At 33.1% G+C, this 25,158-nt stretch overlaps 1 protein-coding gene across 6 annotated transcripts in view; it reads right to left on the bottom strand.

Moving 5' to 3' along the window:
• The window catches only part of BRINP3 (BMP/retinoic acid inducible neural specific 3), a 392,688-nt gene that overhangs the window by 109,633 nt on the left and 257,897 nt on the right, over positions 1 to 25,158 (bottom strand). For all 6 annotated transcript variants that reach the window (XM_082704050.1, XM_082704048.1, XM_082704051.1 and 3 more), the window contains 2 exons: positions 19,728 to 19,833; positions 13,543 to 13,779 (listed from right to left, as the gene is read on the bottom strand). In XM_082704050.1, the coding sequence (XP_082560176.1) occupies positions 13,543 to 13,779; positions 19,728 to 19,833 (343 nt within the window). The remainder of the gene's footprint in view (positions 1 to 13,542; positions 13,780 to 19,727; positions 19,834 to 25,158) is intronic.

Genomic DNA, 25,158 nt, shown 5'->3' with positions numbered 1-25,158 from the left:
AACATTAAAACAATGGCCAATTACAAGTTAATCCCATAGCAAATATAAAACTTAGTGTCTGTCTTCCATGTTTTATTCATGATCACCAAATAGATGAATTTGTTTTAGAGAATATGCCCAAGAAAGTGTGTAATTCTCAGGAAATACTCTTAATTGGACAAGGTACAAATAAAGAAGTCTAATAAATCCCCATGATTAAATGAGAGAGATAAGAAGGGAAGTAGGAAGAAGAAAAAGAAAAATAGGAAATATGGAAAACACCTTTAGGGCAAACTGTGGGTGTGGCTATTTTCCCATGGAATTGATTGGCTTCAAGAGGATGAAGACCAGTAAGTTTTTATATAAGTTGTACTCCAAAAAAACCCATAACTCCAGTTTAAAAAAAAAAAAAATCTGAAGTTTAAGATTTAAAATGACCTTTGATTCTTAATGTTTGGGCAGAAAGCAGACTGGGAAAGCTGTTCCTTAGTCACGTTTTCCAGTTCTCACCTCACATGTGTCCAATGAGGAAATGGAATAGAAAGATCACCTATATACTGGAACTTGGAAATAGTAGGCATGACTCCATTGAGTTGGACCCAGTAACAGATGGGACTTATGTTCTCTTTCATGAGGATGGGGGATATATGTTCTACATCTGAGAGAGGAGGAAAATTGAATATCAAGTTTCAGAACAAGGGAGTGTGGCATCATTATAGCTTTTTAAATAAATACTAAAGATCGCTTTTAAGGAAAAAGCCTGCTTTGAGGCGAGCAAGATTAACTCATTTTAGCTAATGAAATTTAGCATTACTGTTATGTATCTCTTTCTGGCTAAGCTTTAAGACTCAGTACACACTTAGTATGATGTGTTTTTATCTTCTCCATGGGGATCACTTTTCTACAAGGAGGATGATCTGTCAGCCCGAGTCTTAGAATGAGGAAAGAGAAAAAAATCCTCAGCAAACTTGCAATGGTCAAGTGAGGAAGAAATATATTTAATGTTATAATCCAAAGATATTTTGAGTTTCTTTATTACTGCAGAATTATTAGCCTGTCCTGTATGGCAGATTATCTATAATTAGCTGCACAATGAAGGAAGTTTATTGGTTCATGTAACTGAAACTAAAGAAAAGGTGAACTTGTAGCAAGAGTCATTTAGCTGCCCAACGACGTAACCAAAGAAATTATTTTCCACCTTGCAGGGCTCAAGGAACTCCTATGGTCTTAAGATTATGTTCTTATTTCATATTTAAGAAGACAAATTAATAGAATTCCCCACAGCTATTGTGGAAAAATTAGGAATCTTTCATCTCCTTCAAATACTCTGAGGAAATATATTTCTGGGTCTCACTGACCCAATTTTTCATGTGTCTTAAGCTGATCTATATAGTTAGGGGAATGGATTCTTATGATTTGCTTGCATTAGTCAGAGAGCAATTCTGGATCTCAGTATAAGCTAAGTACCATACACTGCAATACTAAAAATGGGAATGGGGGTTCCTCAAAGAAAATTTGGAATACTTTAATGTCAGGGAACAGGTAGGAATACTGAGCAGCAAACAGTGAGAATTTATTAAATATTATAACATGTAAACTGGACAGTTAGTTAAAATTCAAAACTTTATTCAGAGATACTTATTTTCTCTGGAAAATATTGTTTTTCTATAAACTTATAGTTAACTATCATCTGAGGGAGAAACCATTTTGGGAAAAATTAATAATAGCCTACATTTTAAAAAAGCTGAGAGGAAATAATAATTTTTTTAACATTTATAAATTGAGTTAACCCAACTTTTATAGTACATACATTTTGTCATGATAGCATTATAAAGCTTATCCATTTTTCAGATGAAGTGTTACATGGACAGTGTTCTCTAGAAGTAACACCTAGAGAATTTCCATTACAAGGTGGCCTCCAGCTGACATTCTTGGTTTATCAAATGAATATCCTTACATTTAATAGGACATGATTCTGATAAAGAATTATGTTGACAGCATACAATACACCTTAGATTGTCCATACAACAGGTGATAACGCAATTTCTCTGAAGAGTAAAGACATTATGTCAAAAAAATTCTAAAATCTTTGCACTCTATGAAAACCAAAGCCTTTACTTTTTAAGATTTGTTATTACTTAAAAATTATTACTTGTATCATTATATTCCATAGTTATAGCTTAAGTAATTTTCTTATTCATCCAAAGAAGGATTAAGCATAATTTAGAATATTATATGAAAAAGATATATACGGTTATCTATGTAGTAGTTCTTTATTTTTCTGGTAAATTTAGTAAATGATTACATAATCCAAAGCAAAATAAATTTGAGGTTTTCTTATTTAAATATATATGTAAAACTGTAAGCACTTCCAGTTTTTTCATTAGGTTAGAATTATTGATCAAGACCTAAGTAGAACTGGTCTCTAAGTAACGGCAACAAAGTTGTTTTTATCTAATTAAACAAAACATATAAATCAGTTTGTTTGGTTACTGTTACTGTGTGTGTATTTCATTTTTCTTCTGCATCTGTATTTCCCTATATATCTCTCTATATCTTTATCTTGTCTCCATTCTTTTGCTATAATCATCACATATATGCCGTCATTATTTCTTACTAAACAACATTCATTTATTTCTGAAAATATAAAGGTAGAGAATGAATAGATTTCTTTATAGTTTATACAGCCTAAATTTTTTCAGATTGCAAGCTATAAAAAAAATACATTCTGTTGTGAAATTTTCTAGCACTTTTTTGGCAGGCTGTATAAGGTATATTTTCTAGGGCTTAAATTACAGAACAAAATGAATCATATATAAACAAATAGGAAAATGGCTATGCATTCTACACTAGTCTAGTCTTATGATTTAGTTTTATACTTGGTGATAATAGAAAATACACACAACAGAAAGGTATTTATAAACAAGTTATTCTGATCCAATAAAATCTGGAATTTATTTTCTTCCTTTTTGTGTGGTAATTGATATTAGCATTGTATTTTGTTACTATATACTCTAACATACACATTTTCACATGTATTATCTGTGTTTAAGGAAGAATTTTATAAATTTAGATGTACATTCTAATCTGGTAAAATAAATACAAGCTGATTTTTTTTCTTCAGCTTTAATAAAATATATATCTTTAGTATATTAATTATTTACATTAAAATTGTCAAGTTCAGTTAAATTAAATATTTGAAGTGACAAAATCATCATTCTTAATCATCAGGAAAATGAAATGAATTGGTGCATTTCCTAACAATCAAAGCACTTAGAATAAAGTCTATCAAGTTATAGGAGCCTGTGGGTGGTGAGAACATTTGAAAACCTTTCCCAATGTGGTATCTGCCTCATTACTTCTTATATTGTGTTTATCTTCATGAGGCAAAAAAATAAATTAATTAATTAATAAAAAACAGAGAAAGTTTTACATATCAAAAAAGCTCTTCTCAAAACTATCAAATGTTCTACTAATGTTAAAAGGAGTCCAGTAAAACAATATTTTACCTGTTTTTAGTTCCAAGTGTGGGTCAGTAAGTGTGGTTCTACTAAAGATATAAAATACTAGTAAAAGTTTGTGTTAATTTTTTATACATTGAAATTGGAAAAGAAAAGCTCAATATTATCTATGATGAATCAGAAAATTACAGCAAAGTAACACCACTCCTCAAGTTAAATATAAATCAACTAAATACACTACATATCAGTTGGAATAAATAATTAAACTGGAAAAATAATTATATAATTTTTTTCAATATTGTTAATAGTTTCAGAAATATCATCCAAAAATAAATTTATTTCATAAATCATTGTTTTTCCAACATGACACAATTGAACCAATGCGGTAAGAATCTGGTTTTAAACCTTATTTGGGCAGTCCACATATGAGTTAAGATTAGAGTCAGATTTTTTTTTTTTAAGTGGTGGTGCATAGTGGGGAGGTGGTGATGTTGGCAAAAATTCTGACTTTAATTAGCACTAGCTTTTAACTAGTAGTTCAAAACATCTGGCCATTGAATATTTCTGATTAATTTTTGATCAATTACTTAGTCTGGCACATAACATGTAATGAGCTTTAAAAACATTTAGTTAATTCAGCTCTTCTAGGATTCTGCCCTCCTGATTATTAAGATGCCAAAATTCTTATTCTTATTTTTATTTATTTTTTTCAATTTATATTATAAGATGCACAAATTTTAAGTGTAGACTCCGAATTTCATGAACTGAACATACGGTGGAGCCAGCCTCGGCAGCAAGGAATCATTTAGCACCAATGAAGCAATTCAGACCCTCATGTATCACACCAGCTCTTCCTCTGCTGGTACCAAAGCCCTGACGTGGACTAGAACAGGCAAACTTTGTCTATTTTTATGGTTAATATTAATGGAATCACATAGTATATGTACTTTGGAGTCTGGTTTCCTTTGTTTAATTTGATGCTTAAGAAATTTATTCCTAACATTCTGGGCAAATCATGTACACACATAGCTTCATAGAACTTCACTGAGTAGTATACCATGACTTTCTACTCTTCCTGTCTCACTAGGCATTTTGGCAATTTCCACTTCAGATTGTTGAGAATGATGCTACTATGAACATTCTTGTACATTTTTGTATATTTATTGTGAATATGTACATTTATTATTTAGTTAGTTAGTTAGTTTTAGTTTTATTTTACTTTTTCAGTGTTCCACGATTCATTGCTTATGCACCCCACCCAGTGCTCCATGCAATACAAGCCCTCCTTAATACCCACCACCAGGCTCATCCATCCTTCCAGCCCCCTCCCTTCCAAAACCCTCAGTTTCTTTCTCAGAGTTCAGTCTTTCATGGTTCATCTACCTCTCCAATTTCCCCCGATTCACTTTTCCTTTCTTTCTCCTAATGTCCTCATGTTATTCTTTATGCTCCACAAGTAAGTGACACATATGATAATTGATTTTCTCTGCTTGACTTATTTCACTCAACATAATCTCCCCAGTCTCATCCATGTTGATACAAAAGTTGGGTATTCATCCTTTTTGATTGAGCTGTAATATTCCATTGTAGATATAAACCATATCTTCTTTATCCATTCATCTGTTGTTAAAGGGCTTCTTGGCTCTTTCCAAAGTTTGGTGGTTGTGGCCATTGTTGCTAAGAACATTGGGGCACAGGTGACCCTTCTTTTCAGTACATCTGTATCTTTGGTGTTAATATCCAGTAGTGCAATTGCAGGGTCATAGAGTAGCTCTATTTTTAATTTCTTAAGGAATCTCCCCACTGTTTTCCAAAGTGGCTACACCAACTTGCATTCCCACTAAGTAAAAGCATTCCCCTTTCTCCACATCCTTTCTAGCACTTGTTGTTTCCTGTCTTATTAATTTTGGCCATTCTAACTGGTGTAAGGTGGTATCTCAAGTGGTTTTGATATGAATTACCCTGATGACTAATGATGATGAACATTTTTTCATGTGTCTGTTAGCCATTTGTATGTCTTCTTTGGAGAAGTGTCTGTTCATGTCTTCTGCCCATTTTTTGACTTGATGATCTGTTTATTTTGGGGTGTTGAATTTGAGGAGTTCTTTTTTTTTTTAAGATTTTATTTATATATTTGACAGAGATTATAAGTAGACAGAGAGGCAGGCAGAGAGAGGAAGGAAAGTAGGATCTCTGCTGAGCAGAGAGCCCAATGTGGGGCTTGATCCCAGGACCCTGGGATCATGACCTGAGCCGAAGGCAGAGGCTTTAACCCACTGAGCCACCCAGGCACCCCAAGGAGGAGTTCTTTATAGATCTTGGATATCAGCCCTTTGTCTGTAGTGTCATTTGAGAATATTGTCTCCCATTCTGTGGGTTGCCTCTTTGTTTTGTTGCCTGTTTCCTTTGCTGTGCAGAAGCTTTTGATCTTAATGAAGTCCCAGAAGTTCATTTGTGCTTTTGTTTCCTGTGTCTTTGGAGATGTGTCTTGAAAGAAGTTGCTGTGGCCAATGTCAAAGAGTTCTCCTCTAGGATTTTGCTAGATTCCTGCCTCACATTGAGGCCTTTTCTCCATCTTAAGATTATCTTTGTGTATGGTGTAAGAGAATGATCAAATTTCATTCTTCTGTACATAGCTGTTCAATTTTCCCAGCATCATTTATTGAAGAGATTATCTTTTTCCACTGGATATATCCTTTAAAGGATATGATGTATTTGCCTTTAGTGGATGCTGACACATATTTTTTCCTGCTTTTCAAAGATTATTTGACCATAGAGTTGTGGGTCCATATCTGGACTCTACTATGTTCCACTGGTCTATGTGTCTGTTTGTGTGCCAATACCATGCTATCTTGGTGATCACAGCTTTGTAGTAAAGCTTGAAATCAGGCAATGTGATGTCCCCAGCTTTTTTTTTTATCTTTTTCAATATTTCCTTAGCAATTTGGGGATGAATATGTATATATTCTAAATTTCTATCCAGGAATTAAACTGGTGATTTAAAGGATATGATGTATTTGCCTTTAGTGGATGCTGGCACATATTTTTTCCAAAGAAGAATTATTATATACCCAGCACTTTTATGTAAGAGTTCCAGTTATTCTAAGTTCTCACTATACTTGTTATTTTTTCCTCTCTCTTCCTCTCCCTCCTTAACTCCCTCTCTCCTTTTCTTCTTTCTCTTTCTTTTTTAATTTTTAGCCATTCTGGTCAGTGTATAGTACTATCATTTGTAGCTTTATGACTCTATTTGCTTATTCTGATTACAAAGCTATTGAACATTTTATCATATCATTATTTTACCTTTGCATCTCATCTTTTTCAAGGTATTGAAATATTTTGTCCATTTCTTTATTGATTTTTAATTGATTAGAATGATTTCTGTATATGTCATCCACAGGAGTTCTTGGTTTGACAAATGTTTTCAAAATATGTTCTCCTTTTATATAAATTGCCTTCTCATTTTTAATGGTGTTTTTGATTGAAGTTTTTAAAAAATCAAATAATGAAATATACTGCATTACTAATTATTAATTTCAGAGGTAGAATTTAGTGATTTATCAGTTGCATATAACACCTAGTGCCCATTACATAAAGTGCCCTCCTTAATGCCATCACCCAGTTATCCTATCCCTCCACTTACCTCCCCCAGCAACCTTCAGTTTGTTTCTGAGAGTTAAGAGTCTCTTATGGTTTGTCTCCCTCTCTGATTTCCTCTTGCTTTATTTTTCCCTCCCTTCCCCTATGTTCATCTGTTCTTTTCCTTAAATTCCACATATGAGTGAAATCACATTATTGTGGAAGTTTTTAATTTCTTTTTTTTTCTTCTTTTTTTTTAAATTTTACAACCAGTATTTGAGAGTCTGTTTATAACATTGTTTTATTTTTTCCAACTTGCCTAAATTTTTAATAGGTTTCTGATCTCCCTTTTGTCTGAAAACTTGCAATTGCAAATTCTTTTAGTGTCCTTTTTTTTTTTAAATATTTTATTTATTTATTTGAGAGAGAGAGAGCATGAGAGGGAAGAGGTCAGAGGGAGAAGCACTCCCTGCCAAGCAGGGAGCCTAGTGTGGGACTTGATCCTGGGACTCCAGGATCACGACCTGAGCTGCAGGCAGTTGCTTAACCAACTGAGCCACCCAGGTGCCCCTCAGTGTCCCTTTTAAGATGTAAATCTTTTATAAACCATATTGTCTTTCCTAAAGATCTGGGTGTCATCATTTTGAAAAGTAATCATCTGAGAGAAGGAGCTAACACTTTTATTTCCCAGTCTCTGTGGGAAAGTAGAAGACAAGCTTAAATAAGAGACAATTAGGAAACACAGCTAGTCTAATCATGTTGACCAGCCTTCCTGTTCATGTCTTCTAATACTTTTCCATGAAAATTGAAAATCCTGTTGTCTTTTGTTTCAGAGGATTTGCGTTCAACCTCTCTTCCCTACTATAAGTCTCTCTCCTCTATTACAATAGTCATAAATAAAATTTAACTTGACTATTTAACTAGTAGAGTACAATTTTTATTTTGTAGTTCATATATATTAATAATTATGATATATATTCCTGTCAGATTGACTATGTTATTATCAAAAATATTTTTATTTCATTAATATATTTTGCATTACCATTTAGTATTTTTTTGGCTAATGTTTATATTACATATTTTTCCATCTTTAACCTTGATTTATCTATGTCTCTAGTAAGTACCAAATAATCTTTTATTGTTACTATTATTATTATTGTTGTTGTGTTATTTTAATCAGTCCTATGGTCTTTTATTTAGCATATTTAATGTAATAAGAAAAATAGAATATTTAATATAATGACCATTATAGTGGGATTATATCTCATTGAAAGCAATTTATTTAAAAGACAATCTAAACCCTTCCCTTTACAGTGGATTTATCTATTTGATCCAGATTACTTTTTCTCTGGGTTTTTATCTTATTGTCTTTTTTGGGGAAGCAATCAAATAAGTTTTATTTGATTTTCTTCTTCTAGATTTCAAAAAACATTTTCCCTTATTTTAGAGTTATCCCAGAAATTATAATATATATTCTTGGTTTATCAATTATATTTCTTATAATATCGATTATATTTCTTAACACATCCTCAGTAATGGCAGCACCTTGGAATACTGAGAATATTAGATCTTTCCATTCATCACCCATTTTTACATTATTGTAATATATTAAAATCCTATATACATACATATAATTTCCACATCACATTATTATTTTGTACACTCTATCTTCACTTGTATTTACTCATACATATTTGCTATTTCTAATATTCCTCTTCCTCTTTGCATTTCCATGATTTTACCTAGCATTTCTTTTCTGAACACGTCTTTATTTTCACCTTGATTTTTTTAAAAAATACTATGTACTGGTATATAATTCTAAATTAATGTTGTTTATTATAAAGTTTATTTTTAAAGATGCAAAAAAAATTTTTTTGATAAGTCAGATCTATTGTTACTCCATTGAGAGTGATGTCTTTATTTTCCTCTAGGTATATTGAAAAATATTTTCTGCCTTTTTTTTTTTTTAACAGATTTTCTCTGATGTGCCTATCTGTGATTTTCTTTTTATTTATCTTTGTATTTGTGTTTTCTGTGTTTTTTTTAATCTGTGGGTTGAATGTGTAAGTTTTCAGCTATAAAAAAATTATACCATTTTACCATTATACCTTTGCATATTGTTTTTGCCATTTTCCCATCTACCCCACCTGTGCCCCAGATTCAACAATATGTTAGACCTTTTATGAATATCTCACTTGTGTACTTATCTCATATTTTGTTTTTTCTTTCTTTACTGCTTCCATTTTCATCTATTCTATTAACATGTCTTCACATTCACTAATTTTGTCATCCATTGTGCAAAACTATTAAAACAAGACTTTGAATTATTGATTTCAGATACTATTCTTTTATATTTTAGAAGGTCCTTTAGTCTACTTTTATAGATTCCAAATCTCTGATGAACTTTTCAATATCTTCACCTACATGATCATTTTTTTTGTTTATTTTTGAACATTGTAATAATAATTATCCAAAAATATTTCCTACTAATTTCAATATCTGGATCATCTTACATGATGATTACATGGTTTCTTTTCTCTTTGTTGTTAGCTACATGGTCTTGTGTGCTCATATGCTATAAATTAGGGTTTCATGTCCATCAGATATAAAAAGAACAGAGGCTTTAGAAAATGTTTTCATCCTCATGAGGTCACCCTCTTCATACTTAACAGACACTGTAGGGAGTTGATACTTTCAGGATCAACTCCTTATCAACTCCTTAAGATCAGGATTTAAACCGTATTAGTGCTGGGTTATAATTGTATAGGACTCAATCTACCTCTCATTCTCCACCTTTTGAGCCTTTGCTTCTTCAGGTCAATAACACTGCAAAGATTCAATTTTAATCACTCAGAGGTTTTATTTTATCTCTTTAGTCTTATGCACCTGGTGTGTTCAAAATAAGGCAAATGTCTTTCAAGAGGGGACTTGTCACATATTTAAAAGCCTTCAAGTCATTCTCCAATATTCTCACTTTGATCTACTGTAACGGCAATATTTTCTTCTGGTTTCTTTGGTCTGGAGGAGCAGCATTTTCCAGGAGCTAATCCTAGGCTCTCAGCTTCTAACTCTGCCTTGAACTGACAATGTACCCCAGGGAAAAGCAGTTGCAGAAACTGTCAATTCATCATTTTCTGTAGGGTTTTCCAGCCTCTCCAGCTTTATTTTCAAGCTTCTCCCTCTAGAGAGGTTTTGTCTTAAGCTCTTGAAAGTCTGTGATAAACTTCATTCTACAGAGACCTTTGTATAGTTCCATAGCACCCAGAAGTATCTAAATTCAGTATAAACTTTGTCTTAAACCTAAACTTATTTAGGCCCACCAAATCTAGAGTTTTGTCAGTCTGATCTCCACAACCACTAAACGTTTTGCTGGTTTTTCTTTCTTTTATCAGTTGCTTTTTGTGGGGGGCAATACACAGTCCTCAGCTTCTACTCTAAATCAAGAATTGTCAGATGTTTACAGAATTAAACATATTAATGAATAAGAAAGAAGGAAGGAAGGTGCAAGCAAGAAAGAAAGAAGAGGAGAGAAGAAGAGAGGGAGGGGGAAAAAAAAAGGAGGGAAAGAAAAAAATGTGAATACCTAGCTTATACCTCCTGTCAGGAATCTCATTCCATTTAGTTTTGTTGCTTTGGTGATCTATTCTGTCTTTGAAAATATAATTTAAAAAATTATTCACTTTTCTAGTTACTATCAGTGGAAGTGCTGCCCTACTTCAGTATATCATTCTACCTGGAAACAAATCCAAATGCTCATTTGGTGATTTTTATTTTAATACACTTTTCAAAGCAAAAGGAAAATTCCCCTTTTGCATTCCTCCTGTTAATTCCACAAATACAGAGAGGCTTAGAGGATATCTTGGCCTAACCTATCTATCATACACTGTAATATGAGAGGATATCTTGGCCTAACCTATCTATCATACACTGTAATATGAGTTATTTATTTGTTTCTTTTTTCTTTTTTATGTTTATTTCTTATTTTTAAAAAAAAAGATTTATCTATTTATTAGAGAGAGGGGGAGGGACAGAGGGAGACAATCTTCAAGCAGACTCCCCACTGAGTGCAGAGCTTGATACTGGGCTCTAGTTCAGGAAACTGAGAGAAGGCCTGAGCTGAAATAAAGTGTCAGATGATGAATTGACTGAGCCACCCATGTGCCCCAGTTTGTTTGTTTTTTAGAAATTTAACACTAGGGAGACTACCATATATTGTAACTTATCTAAAAGTGTTTTATTCCATAACTATTTTTAAACATCAGATAGTTTACGTGACTAGAACACGATAGATGTCTCATACATGATATATGGGTATTTTATTGGGAATACTAGAAAGAGAAATTTGAAATTAGAAATTCATTAGGTTTATTCCTGGACATATTATTGTTTTTGGTGTAATTGTAAACGGGATTTGTTCCTTAATTTCTCTTTCTCCTTCTTCATTATTGGTGTATAGAATATGTAACTGATTTCTGTAGATTGATTTTGTACCCTGTGACTTTACTGAAGTTGTTTATCAGTTCTAGAAGTTTTTTGGTGAAGTCTTCTAGATTTTCTAAGAAGAGTAGTATGTCATCTGCAAATAGTGAAAGTTTTACTTCTCCCTTGCTGATTTGGATGCTTTTTGTACTGTACTGTTGATGGGAATGCAAACTGGTGTAGCCAGTCTGAAAAAGAGTATGGTGTTTCCTCAAAGAGTTGAAAATAGAACTACCCTATGATCCAGCAATTGAACTACTAGTTGTTTATCTGAAGAATAGAAAAATACTAATTTAAAGGGATACATGCACCCTGATATTTTTAGCAGCATTATCTACAATAGCCAAGATATAGAAACAACCGGTGTCCATCAATTGATGAATGGATGAAGAAGATGTGGTGTGTGTGTGTGTGTGTGTGTGTGTGTGAGTCAGTAATAAAAAAGAATGATATCTTGTCATTTAGAATGACAAGGATATGTCAACCAAAATATGTCAGTCATAGAAAGACAATACCATAAGATTGCAATCACATGTGGAATTTAAGAAACAAAAGAGGAAAAGGAAGAAAGAGAGGCAAACCAAGAAACAGACTCTTAACTATAAAAAATCAAACTGATGGTTGCCAGAGTGGAAGTGGGTAGGGGGAATAAATAGGTGAAGGGGATTCAGGAGGGCCTTTTTGTGATGAGCATGGGTATTGTATGGAAGAGCTGAATGACTATATTGTGCACCTGAAACTAATATTACACTGTATATTAACTAAGAGGAATTTAAATAAAGGCTTTAAAATTTTTTTAAAAAATATATATATACAAAAATTAGAAAAAGAATTTCTCTAGGTGTTCTAACAATTTCAAGGAGATAAGGATCTTTGATTCTAGATAGTTTTTCCTGTTTATATAAATAGAAACATTACTAAAACTGAAAAGCATTATTTATTATGCACTATTCTGATGAATATATATGTTAAGAAATCGTAAATTCATTAATCCTTCCTATATTTATTTACCTACCTTTCTATTTTATAATTTGCTGGTTCTTCTCAACAAAAAGATGATGCTTTGTAACAATCAATTGCATTGCTTCTTACCTGGTGTTAGCTGCAGACTTGTCATATATAGTCTTTATTATGTTGAAATATGTCCCTTTCATGTCTAAATTGTTAGGGGCCTTTCTCAGGAATGGATTTTGAATTTTGTTTATCACTTTTTAAGTATGTTTTGTTAAATTAATCACCAAAAGAATTATAATCTCAAGCATATAAGTCTGACATCTTGGTGGTTAAAAACCTCTTTTGCCCATTTGAAAGTCAATCCAACACTTTTGAGTAAATACTATATAATTATACTCACCACACTCTAATGATTTCGATTATTCCTTAATCATGTATTATGTATACTTTTATTAATATTTCAAAATTTACATTGAGATATCCTTAATCTTTTATTAAAATTCAATGTTTTATGAAATGAAAGCTATTATAGATTATGCAATCAGTAAGAAAAAACATTGAGAACACATACATGCACTCAAAGAAATTCAGAAATAACAAAAACCAAAACCTATGAACATAAATCAAAATTGATTTAAATTTGATTAAAAAAATCAGTAGTTAAGTGATCTTGCACATTCATGAGATTCATGTTAATGTAAAAAGGTATAGAACAAATGCTCTCTGCATTTTTCTTCACAAGTGAAACTCAGGGACCACTAGAAAAGAGATATCAAGAGAAATCAAATGATAAACTCTTATATTGAAAAAGGCAAAGGCTTTCATTGCTAAATGACTCAGCTCAAGAGCAGGTGAGGTTCTAGTAACAAATAGTACTTAGTAATACACAAAGTACCACATATGCCTTCAGTAAAAATACTGAATCTCTGGTAATAGAAGTGATATAGATGTCTATTTGAAAGAATAATAAAAAAATAAATGAAAGGCTTTCCAATTATGTAATCATACTTTCTTCCAAAGAGACAAAGTATTCATTTCAATATAGTATTATTTTGACAAAGTATAAATGTTACATTAAAACTTCTCTTACCTGATTCCTCAAAGTCACTGTTGTAGACTTTCCAGGTCTCAGTTATTCGAAGAAGATTCTCTTCCATGGCTTGAATGTCCATGGAGGGGCAGTTGCATTCTGGAAATTTGGGACCACAATGACACCAGCAATCATTTTCCTTGCAGATAAACTCTCCCTCAGAATTGCAAGCAATGTAGCTTAACGCTGCTTGTACAAAACGCTCTTGAAGATAGTCTGGAAGGAGGACTTGTAGCCCTTAAAGAAAAAAAACAAAACAAAAACACACACTTTTTTAAAAAATGAAGAAAAAAAGCACAACACATTTAAAATATTCAAAGAAAGGCCAACAATTTAATATATGTCATAGATTTAAAACTATCATTTGAAAATTATCTAAGGCAAAAAAAAAGAAAAAAAAAGAAAATTATCTAAGCCTACACAATTGCAAATATTTGTAATTCTTTTCAACATATAATGACTCCATGTACTTTCAAGAATCCCAGAATTTATAGAGATGTTTAAACCCTCAGATTATCTGATTTTTAAAAATTCATTTAATTGTTCATCCATCCTTCCTTTCTTCCTTCTCTCTCCCTCTCTCTCTTCTTTCATTTTTTTTTTTAAGTTTTTCAGTTAGCACACAGTGTTATATTAGTTTCAGGTGTATAATACAGTGAATCAACAAATCCATACAGCACCCAGTACTCATCAAGACAAGTGAAGTCTTTAATCCTTATCACCTATTTAACCCGCCCCCCAATAACCATCCTTTTGTTCTCTATAATTAACAGTCTATTTCTTGGCTTTTCTCTCTCTTTCTCTTTTTTTTCCTTTGTTCATTTGTTTTATTTTTTAAATTCCACTTATGGTATTTGTCTTTCTCTTTCTGATTGGCTCTTTCACGGAATTATTTAGAATATTTGGTGATTTTCACATAAGGTAGGTAGAGCCTACATTCCTAAACCTTTAAAAAGAGACACGCATTTATTTCCCACTACTTGATTTCAAATAGTTTTCAGTATTTTCATTTTACTTTCAGACTATCAGCCCACATTTACATAGATATCATAATGCCATAAGTTGTGGCATTGGCAAAGGAGTTACAGAATGCTGATGGTAATGTTTACCTCATGTCATTAATAACACATAACTTATATGACTGTATCGTTCAGGAGTGATCACTAAGACCAACTACAGGGAAGGACAGATTTCTTTTGTTTCACAGGTCATGTCCTTGCCATGTATTAAGATAGCCTTACTGATAGAATTTTATTAAAGTTTATTTCTCTTAAAAAAAAAGTCAAAAATAAAGATAAGGCAATATAATTAATATTTAGTATTACCTACTGGTTTCACATTTGTTATATTTCAAGAATATATAGTTTCAATTCCAGTATTTCTTTATACATAGGAAAATTTAATTAAAAAGCTGAATATTTAAAATGGTCAGTTAAAAAATTAAACATAGAAGGAAAAATTTGGCCAACACCTGATTGTTATTTATTACAAAACTAGATATTTACCATTATGTTTATTTCTATATCTATCTATATACCTAATTATCTCCAAAAGAAGAAAACTGGCATTCTCTAAACCACACCAAAAATAACAAAGGCTTTTTCCGGGGGAGAAGAGATAGACCACTCAAAACCTTGGAATTTTTTAACCAGACCAGTAAAATAGACAATACTGATACTTAAAGAGATAACTTCCATTGTCTTGGTAGATAAGTCAGAGTAACTGGAGGCTTTCCAAGGGTTTTTTTTTTTTTTTTTTTTTTTTTTTTAATGTACAGGAAAAATAGAGTAAAAATACCAATAGGACTGTAACTAGCAGAAGTTCTGCTTGGTGCTGAGACTATGCTTAAGGAAGCTGAGTTTTGAGCCTAAGATGTTCGTGAAAAGAAGCATATGAAGAAGGGCACTGGAAATTATAAATGATGATATAATGAAAATGCCACAAATAAAAATGTATAAATTGGAGTTAAGAAATAATCAATGGATTTAATAGCAAGTTAGAACGAGCTGAAGAAATAATAAGCAAACTGGAATATGTCAGAAAAAAATATTGACTACAGAATAGTAAAGGAGAGCAAAAGAAAATAAAATACAGAAAACAGTATAAAATATATATAGGTTATGACTGAAAGATCTAAAAATATATTTAATAGAACCCCAGAATAAGAGGTAAGAAGGAAAAAATCAATATTTTGGGAATAAATATATAAGAAATTTATACAATTGATGGGACATCAAGAAAATTGTAATTTGCATCACACAAATATATTCTAGCAAGACAAAAAATAAAGAGAAAATGACTGGCTGACCCGTGCTTTTCAATGCTGCTTTGCACCTTCACGGTTTTCAACAAGCATATAAATTTGAAACGCTGTGACTATAATGAGTTCAAACCAAAGAACTCAAAGAAGCAGAAAGAAAAGAAAATGGAGGCAGGGGTCTGGTGTTGCTACAGGAATAGGACCTGGTCTCAATGACAATAGAGGAACTTCCTCCCAAAGAAAATGAGATAATCCCAAAGATAATTTGGCATTGCCTGAGTGCCACTTACTAGCTGCCAGGAGCCCAAGGATTGGCAGAGCTGCTGGCAGAGGAATCTCCGCTGGTCTTCCAATGCCCCAGGCCCCTGCAGAATTCTATGGGCCAGTCCCAGGGAGTGGTGGGCTATCGCAACTGGTGATAGCCCTGCAAGGAAGAGGTATGGCTGCAGCCACTGCCATTGTTGCCACAGCTGGGATTTCAGGGACCCCAACCCAAGAGTCAACTGACTGGGGAGATCCTCTGCCATCTATGGGCTGATGGGATCCTCCACCATCTATGGGCTGAGGAGTCGCCAACTCCAGGCATGATAGGCCCAGCACCTGACATGAGGCCTCCGGTGGATCCCCCAATGAGGACTGCCACTGGATAAGGAACTCCAATACACATTCTCCCTTCAGGATGTGGCCCCTGCCCCAGGGGGATGCAGGCCTTCTTTGACCTTTGGCCACAGAGTTATGGAAGCAGCTCCACAAAAGCATGGGCCAGATTCCACAGGGCCACATAACCACAGACTTGTTTGTTTGTTATGCCCTTGTTTTTAGTTACTGACAGGATTGTCTGGTTTCCCTTTCAGGGTCCCCTCCCCCAGGAATGCTCCCACCAGGGCCCTAGACTCCTCTTGGCTCTCCTCAGCTCCCTGACTGTTTCCTGTAAGGCTGTACATAGTCCTTTTACTTCCTTGTGGCCTGTGAAACTAGTTTATAATTAACTATTAAGGATATCAAAAAAAGAAGAAATAAGAAAATCTGTTCCAATATATCAGTAGAGAAACAAAATAGGAAACAAAATAGTTTTATGGAACAATATCATTCTATTTTTATTATAAGCAAAAATAGTGACCTATCATTAACAATGACATTATATCTTCTATTTGATAATAAACCAGTCCTCTGTCAATTTTGTTGAAATAAAACATTAGGAACAAACTGATCTGGAAAAGTATTTGTTACTCAATCACATGAATCATTCACATCTCAGTTTCTGGGAATTTTACCAAGAAGTTATTACCAAGACTCAATAAATGACTTTTCATTACTCCTTTACCCTTTCACTCAGAACTATCTTGTTTGATAAGCTAAATTCATAAGGCATTGGAAACATTGGAACATGATTAATCCCAACACATGTTTTCTAATACTTTCTCAAGATTAACAGTTTTTCATATATATTACATATATCGTCATCAATAGTTTGGAATATAAATATGACTTTTTCAATTTTGAACTGTCTGTAATCTAGTTGGCAAAATAGATCTCAAAGTCAAACAAACAGGGAAATCAAGCCTACTCACTGCCAGAAAAACATTTCAGTTCATTTTTTTTTAAAGTCAGAATTAACATATTATGTGCATCTTTCTGAATGTTAATTCGAATACAGTTAAATCAAGGAGTTTTGTTCTGAATTTGTTGCTTAATGCTTTTACATTTAATAATTCTTATTGATGCTTTCTTTGCTCTGATAAAATTCTACTTTAGGACTCCAGTGTTTCCAACTGCCACATATAGTGACCTAAAATCCTTTATACCCTTCATGTATCGTAGTAATATTGATCCAGAATCTAACGCTTTGCATTTTTTTTTTCTAAGTGGAGAAGGACTGCTATTAACAGTAGGGTTGAAAATGTGAATCAACATAAATACTTAGACTATAAATATAGATGAAGTTTAAGAGAGAACACATGGGAAGTTGAGGAGTATGATATTGATTTCCTGAGATTATTTTGGAAAGGTCTTTGTACCAAAAGGATACTATAAAATTTGTAATAGACAATTGAAATTATAAGCCAAGAAAATAGAAAAAAAATAGATGTGCAGATAACTGCATTACTCACATAAATTGAAAAAAAAATAGACACAATAATTATTCAAATGAAGAGTGTTGCTTCACTTATTTCTGTGTTAATTTTTTTCAACATATAGAAGAGATTGAGTTTTGTTTTTATACTATAATATTCTGAAAACTAAGCACAGTGCTTCACAAATAGTAAAAATTTTAAAAATTCATGTTAATAAATTTTAATAAATCAATTAAATAAATGTCTTTTTGATATAAATAGTCTTTATCCTTTTTGATGAAACTTCATATTCTGAGGACAAGTTGATCCATACATTTAAAAAGGAGTAAACAATAGAGAATTACAAGTAATATTGGTAGACCGCATTTGTTTAAATTAGAAAAATATTTCAATAACTCTAAATCTAAGATTGATAAGCAGAAATTAGATGGCGTTTAAACTTTAAATTTTTAAGCATTTCCTTTGTAATTAGTATACAATTCAAACTAGTTGAGATTCATTTATTATTTACCATAAGTTTAAATAACACAAAGCTGTTACATTTTTCCAAATTGAAAAGTTGAGGTAAAATGTCAGAATTTCTGAACTATTTTTTTTCTTTTTTTTTTTTTTTAAGATTTTATGGGGCACCTGGGGGGCTCAGTGGGTTGCCTGTGCCTTCAGCTCAGGTCATGGTCTCAGGGTCCTGGGATCTAGCCCCGCATCAGGTTCTCTGCTCAGCAGAGAGCATGCTTCCCCCTCTCTCTCTGCCTGCCTCTTTGCCTTCTTGTGATCTCTGTCTGTCAAATAAATTAAAAAGATTTTATTTATTTATTTATTTATTTGACAGACAGACATCACAAGAAGGCAGAGAGGCAGGCGGGGAGTGAGGAGCAGGCTTCCAACTGAGCAGAGAGCCTGATGCGGAGCTGGATCTCAGGACCCTGAGATATGACCTGAGCCGAAGGCAGAGGCTTAACCCACTGAACCACCCAGGTGCCTACAATTTCTAGAACTTCTAAACTTTCTTATGTAAAACTGAATAATGTAAATGTAGCTTTAACTTGTGCAATTAAAAAAGGTAGCAAGAGAAAGGTAGATTAGAGAAGAATAACTCAAAGTTATCCCTTTGATCAGTCACCTTAATTTAGACAAGGTGTCATCAAAGACTTCTCTGAACTTCTTCAACTAGTACATGTTTAAACATGTGTATTCATAACCTTCTGTACTTGTAATGAATAAGTACACACACCAATAACCTATTTGTGGGCAATATACATCTGTACATCTGTTACAAGTTATTTAAAAATCCTCTATTAAACTCTCTAACAAAATATAGGAATAGAAAAAAGGTAACTTATCATTATTATCACATAATCCATCTTTGTAATGGAAATATAAATACTTTGTTAATATATTCTCAAATTTTTCTATCAGAAGATAAGCACAGTTCTTGCTACCATATTAGATTATATTTAAAATGTCAACAGTTCATGCTACAGTGTGCGCAAGTATAGTTACTTTTACCAGAATCTAAGGAAAAAGTCAAAACCCAGACAGACCTATGAAAAACTGCTCCATACTGAGACAATGATTATTCTATAGAAGTAAAAATATTATCGGGATACATTTTGAAATAAATTACCTATTTGAAGAAGTAAAGTGAGTTTTGACATTTCCTTAACATTTCCTAGAATGTTAGTATTCCTTAAAAATTAGGAAATTAGCCTTTTATGAGATTTTTAACAGTATAGTACTGCATAGACAGCTTGTTTAAAACAACAACAAAAAGATGAAGAAGAAGAAAGAGATCACAACTGGATAATTGTTATCCAGACTGATAGAGAATTAATGAACTTTTAGCCACATACCTTGCAACTGAATCTTATTCTCAGGACTCTGAACCAGAACAGAACTGACAGAATCTAGGTTGTCATAGTTACTGCAGCCAAGAGGACCAGTCCGTGTTTCTGTTACCTGACAAACAAAACATCCACTTTATTATATAAATCAGAGTTTACCATGTTCTTTTTGCTCAGTGTAGCTGTCACCCACTGATATTATACGTCTGATGGTAAACATCACTGAAAGGCCTAGGATCTGAATCATACCAACAATACACACACTGAAACCCAGAGAAGAGAAATAATTCCCTTTGTCTTCAATTCCATTTTCTTCCCTTTGGCCAGGCATAAATCTTCTGGGAAAATAACAGAAGCCCTCTTTGGTCAAAAGCATCACTCACCTAAGGTCATTGATTTTACCCAAGATATGACAAGGGCATGTTCCTTTAGATCGAGAGCAAGTTTTGACTCATACGAGAATTGTTTTTTTGTTTGTTCATTTCTCCTCAATAAATCAGACCTATCTGTCAGGCTACTGTCTAAAAATGGATTCTATTATTTTATTCTACTTAAAAATCTATAATTTTCCTGTCTTATATGGTACCATCAAAATCCAGACTCTCCTGCTTGGCTTCGGTCCTATTTTTCCCCCAACCGGCATACATCGCTGTCCAACTGGACATTCTTAATTCTATGCCTTGGCTCATACAACATCCTCCATCCTTATCTCTCATTTCTCCTCTTTGAACAATTGATTTTATCTCTCCTCAGGAGGAAGCACATTTTCAAACATCCACAGAAAGTACTCTTTAATGACTCCCACTTGTATTTTTTTCCCATTTTTATGAAACTGTAGTTTGTTGTGCTCAGGCTTAGCACCTAAGTATGGAATCACATATTGCAGATTGATATTCCCAATGGGTGTCTTGGGATGTATAGCATCAGAAGATGAGGAGTTTGGTCAGTTATGGGAAACTTGTTTGTTCTCAGTATGACTTAAAAAACACATTTTAAAAAGTGGGTGAATATTGTAATGATCCTTATATTTTAAAAAATACTCTCCACTCAACAACCAGAATGGTTTGCAAAAAATAATTCAGATAATTTCAGCATTCACAACTCCACGAGGGTCTTCCATCTTGCTGAATGTAAAAGTCAGAGCCCTTCTAGAACTAAAATAACGCCACATTTTCAAGTTATCCCTGTTACTTCCCTGAACTCATGCCCCCTCCTCTTTTCCTTGTTTACTTTGTTTACCACACAGGCTCTTGGCTGTTCCTTGAACATGTTTGTTATCATTCTGACACAGAATTTCTTGTGTATTCTCCCTGTATCTGGAATGCTCTTCCTCAAAATATTTTTAAGCTCACTGTTTCTCACACCTTTCAAGTCTTTGTTTAAATGTGACTCTCTTAGGACTCCCTGGACTAACCTATTTTAAATAAATTTTTAAATAAATACACCTCCCCACACTTCCCTCTTTCAACCATTATTTCCTCCTTACCTTGTTCTACTTTTTCCACAGTAGTTATCAGCTTCTAACAGGCTGTATAATTTACTCATTTATCACGATTACCTGACACTTCTCATTGGAATGCAAGCCCCTCGAGCACAGGAAATGCTGCCTATTTTGTTCACTATAGTATTCACCTCACATATTAGGTTCTTGTATAAGCCCATGGGCATTGATTAAGAGAAAGAGGAGGTGAGAGATTAAGGGGAAAATCATAACAAGGAAGACATTAAGGCCATTATCTAGATGATAAAGGCCTGAATGAAGCAGTGGCAATAAGATTTATCTGCAGAAGATGGACTATGAAAAACAGATCTGGTGAGATTATGAAACACTGAAAATATACACAATGGAGAGAGGGAAAGGCAATTGAGGTTTCCAGCATAAGTGATAACAGTAAGATATGTTGCTACTAGGCTCCACTGTGGAGAGCACGTAAGAGAACTTGGTTTTGAGCATTCTGACTCCCAAAGGAATAACATTCTCCATTAGAAACATCCAGTAGAAGGAATGACCGTGCAGGTCTATTTCTTTGAAGTTATATCAAAGATGGGATTACTCACTTGGATGTCAAAAACTTATACGTAATAATCAAAGACAAAAAGATAGATATGTCAGCTGAGATGCAGTAAGTGAATATATAATTTGTATTATGACAACTCTGTCATAGTGTGTTAATACCAAGATCTTCAGAATAATGAATATTGACTATGAGGACATAGCAAGAGTTGGAAATGCAGTTTATCATGAGCAAAGAAATACTTTTTCTCTAACACTACACCTATGTTGTATACTCCCCACGACTGTTCTTTCATGGTGATACTGACCATCCCTTATTTTGTTCAGGGAAATCATTTCTTATGTTGATATATATATATACATATATATGTATATATATATGTTGAAATATCATTTATATATTATATGTATATAATACACATGTATATGTGTATGTATAAATGATATTTAAATATAAATGATTATTAACAAAAGGATAAAAAGAAGATTAAAGTCATTGAAGGAAAGACTTAGGGTTTAAGGTAATTCAAATCTTCATGTTGTCCTATAATGTAGTTTAACTACTGTCCACCAACACACACACATACACACACACACCACAATAATATAAACAAACTCCAGTATTTATAATTTTAAGAAAATTTTTAAAATAAAATTGACTTTAGATACACACTTATTGACATAAAATCTTGGAAATTGGAAGGTAATCTTCTAACACTTAACTTTTGAAAGAGGATAAATGTTAGTAGTCCATCTCAGGACAGACCTTCAGTTACACTGTTGCTGTGTTGCTGAGAATCAATGCAGAAGATTTAAATGATGGTCTTACATATTTAGAAACTTGACTATACCTATATATCTATAATTGCTTTAATCTGGCACCTTTCACAATACATAATAAAAAATCTAGCATGCCCTATATATAATGCTTTACTAGGGTCAACACTAATAAATAAGTCTACACTTATTTTGTATTTTTTCAATAATAATGAAAAATAAAGATGAAAAGAAAATAATAAAAGCCAATTCATTGTACAAACGTTTCAATAGACATGTTGACTCTACCAAAAATGAATTACCTAGTTGTGCCACAGACTGGTTCAACTTTTGTTCATTAGCAGATAGATGAACATTTGATATAGGCGTCTTCATATATAATGTAAAAAATGAAGAGTCAGTCAATAGATAAGCATAAAAATGAATAAGACTAACAACTATCCAGCACTGACAGCATTCAGTGTTTTGAGAATTGATGTATCAAATGAGAAAACATTTTTATTTCTTTATTTTATTCCCCTATTGAAAGGAGATTGTTGAAAGGAAAGGAATGTTGTCTTTAGGATCTCAAAATGATGCCCTTTCTGAGGTGTTGTTGTGGTTTGTGGTTGGGTTTGAGCACCGTGAGGAAAGTGTGTGTGCTTAAATGGCTGGGAAGTGAGAGACTGGTGTGGAGTCTGCAAACATGGAAGATAGGACTTAACCAAAATGGCCAAAATTAACAAGACAAGAAACACAAGTGTTAGAAAGGATGTGGAGAAAGGGGAACCCTTTCATCAACCCTTACACTGTTGATGGGAAGGCAAGTTGGTGCAGCCACTTTGGAAAACAGTGTGGAAATTCTGTAAGAAATTAAAATAGGCCTACCTTATGACCCAGTAATTGCACTAGTGGATATATACACCAAAGATACAGATGTGGTGAAAAGAAGTCTGTATGTACCCTAATGTTCAGAGCAGCAATGGCCACAATCACCAAACTGTGGAAAGAGCCAAGATGTCCTTCAACAACAGATGAATGGATAAAGAAGATATGGTTCATATATATAAAGGAGTATTATGTCTCCATCAGAAAAGATGAATACCCAACTTTAGTATCAACATGGATGGGACTGGAGGAGATTATGCTGAGTAAAATAAATCAAGCATAGAGAGTCAAATATCATACAGTTTCACTTACTTGTGGAGCATAAGGAGCAACATGGAGGACATCAGGAGAAAGAAAGGCAAAGTGAACTGGGGGAAATTGGAGAGGGAGATGAACCACGAGAGAAACTCTGAGAAACAAATTGAGGGTTTTGAACAGAAGCTTTGTGAGCCTGGTGGTGGGTATTAAGGAGGGCATGTATTGCATGGAGTCCTGGATGTGGTGTATAAACAATGAATCTTGGAACACTGAAAAAATAAAGTAAAATTTTAAAAAAGAGTAAAATCAAAACTTCAATATCTTTTAAGAACAAATCTGTCTTCAAAATATAACTGGTGTGTATATATGTATATATATAAAATATATATATTTATAAAATATAAAATAATTATATATATAAAATGTGTTTTATATATATATAAAACACACCAGTTATATATTTTATATATATACATATATATACATATAGCTATATTAGTTATATAGTTATTATAATAGTTATATATAACTATTATAATATATATATTCCTTCTATAATTGAGTTATGTGAATTGTTTCAAATACTTTTTTTTTTTTTTTAGATTTTATTGATTTATTTGACAGACAGAGATCACAAGTAGGCAGAGAGGCAGGCAGAGAGAGAGAGAGGGGCAAGCAGGCTCCCTGCTGAGCAGAGAGCCCGATGTGGGGCTCAATCCCAGGACCCTGGGATCATGACCTGAGCTGAAGGCAGAGGCTTTAACCCACTGAGCCACCCAGGCATCCCTCAAATACATTGTTAAAATTAGGAGAAGAAGGGTTTTGGATTGCTCAGTCAGTTAAGTGTCTGCCTTCAGCTCAGGTCATGATCCCGGAGTCCTGAGATTGAGCCCCAAGTAGAGCTCCTTGGAGCCTATTTTTCCCTCTCCTCCCGGCTCATGCTCTCTCTTGCTCTCTTTGTTGCTCTTTCTGTCTCTCTCTCAAACAAATAAAATCTTAAAAAATAATCAGAAAGAATGCAAAAGATCCTTTCAACTTTTCTCATATTATTTCTATATTGTTTCATTAAACTACTGCCTAATATTTTCACATTTGGAGAATTTTGCAGAGTGTAAAAGAAAAATACATAGCCTTCTTAATTCAAAAAGATACTGGCAAGTAATTATATTAACAAATAGGATAGGTTCAATTTTATTTAGATTTAAATAAAATGGTATAAGGAATTCACTTGGAAATAAACAATCTTGATGATTTTCTATCAAATTTCCCTACAGTCTTACATATTCTAAGGATGACATAATGCTACAGCAATGCACTGGAGCTATGAAAATAATTCAGCAAGAACTAGTTGAAGAAAAACTATTTGAAGCTAAAACAGTTTTTTTAAAATATTAAGGCAGTGAAGAAAGTGGGACAAAAGAAGAACAAACAAACAGTAAAACATTTAGAAACACATACCTAAATGAAAATAATATTTTTGAAGACTCCATTGTCTTCACACTCTGATATTATATAATTGAAATA

This window comes from Mustela nivalis (assembly GCF_964662115.1).
Source record: "Mustela nivalis genome assembly, chromosome: 16".
NCBI lineage: Eukaryota > Metazoa > Chordata > Mammalia > Carnivora > Mustelidae > Mustela > Mustela nivalis.
This window is presented reverse-complemented; position numbering and strand designations above follow the sequence as displayed.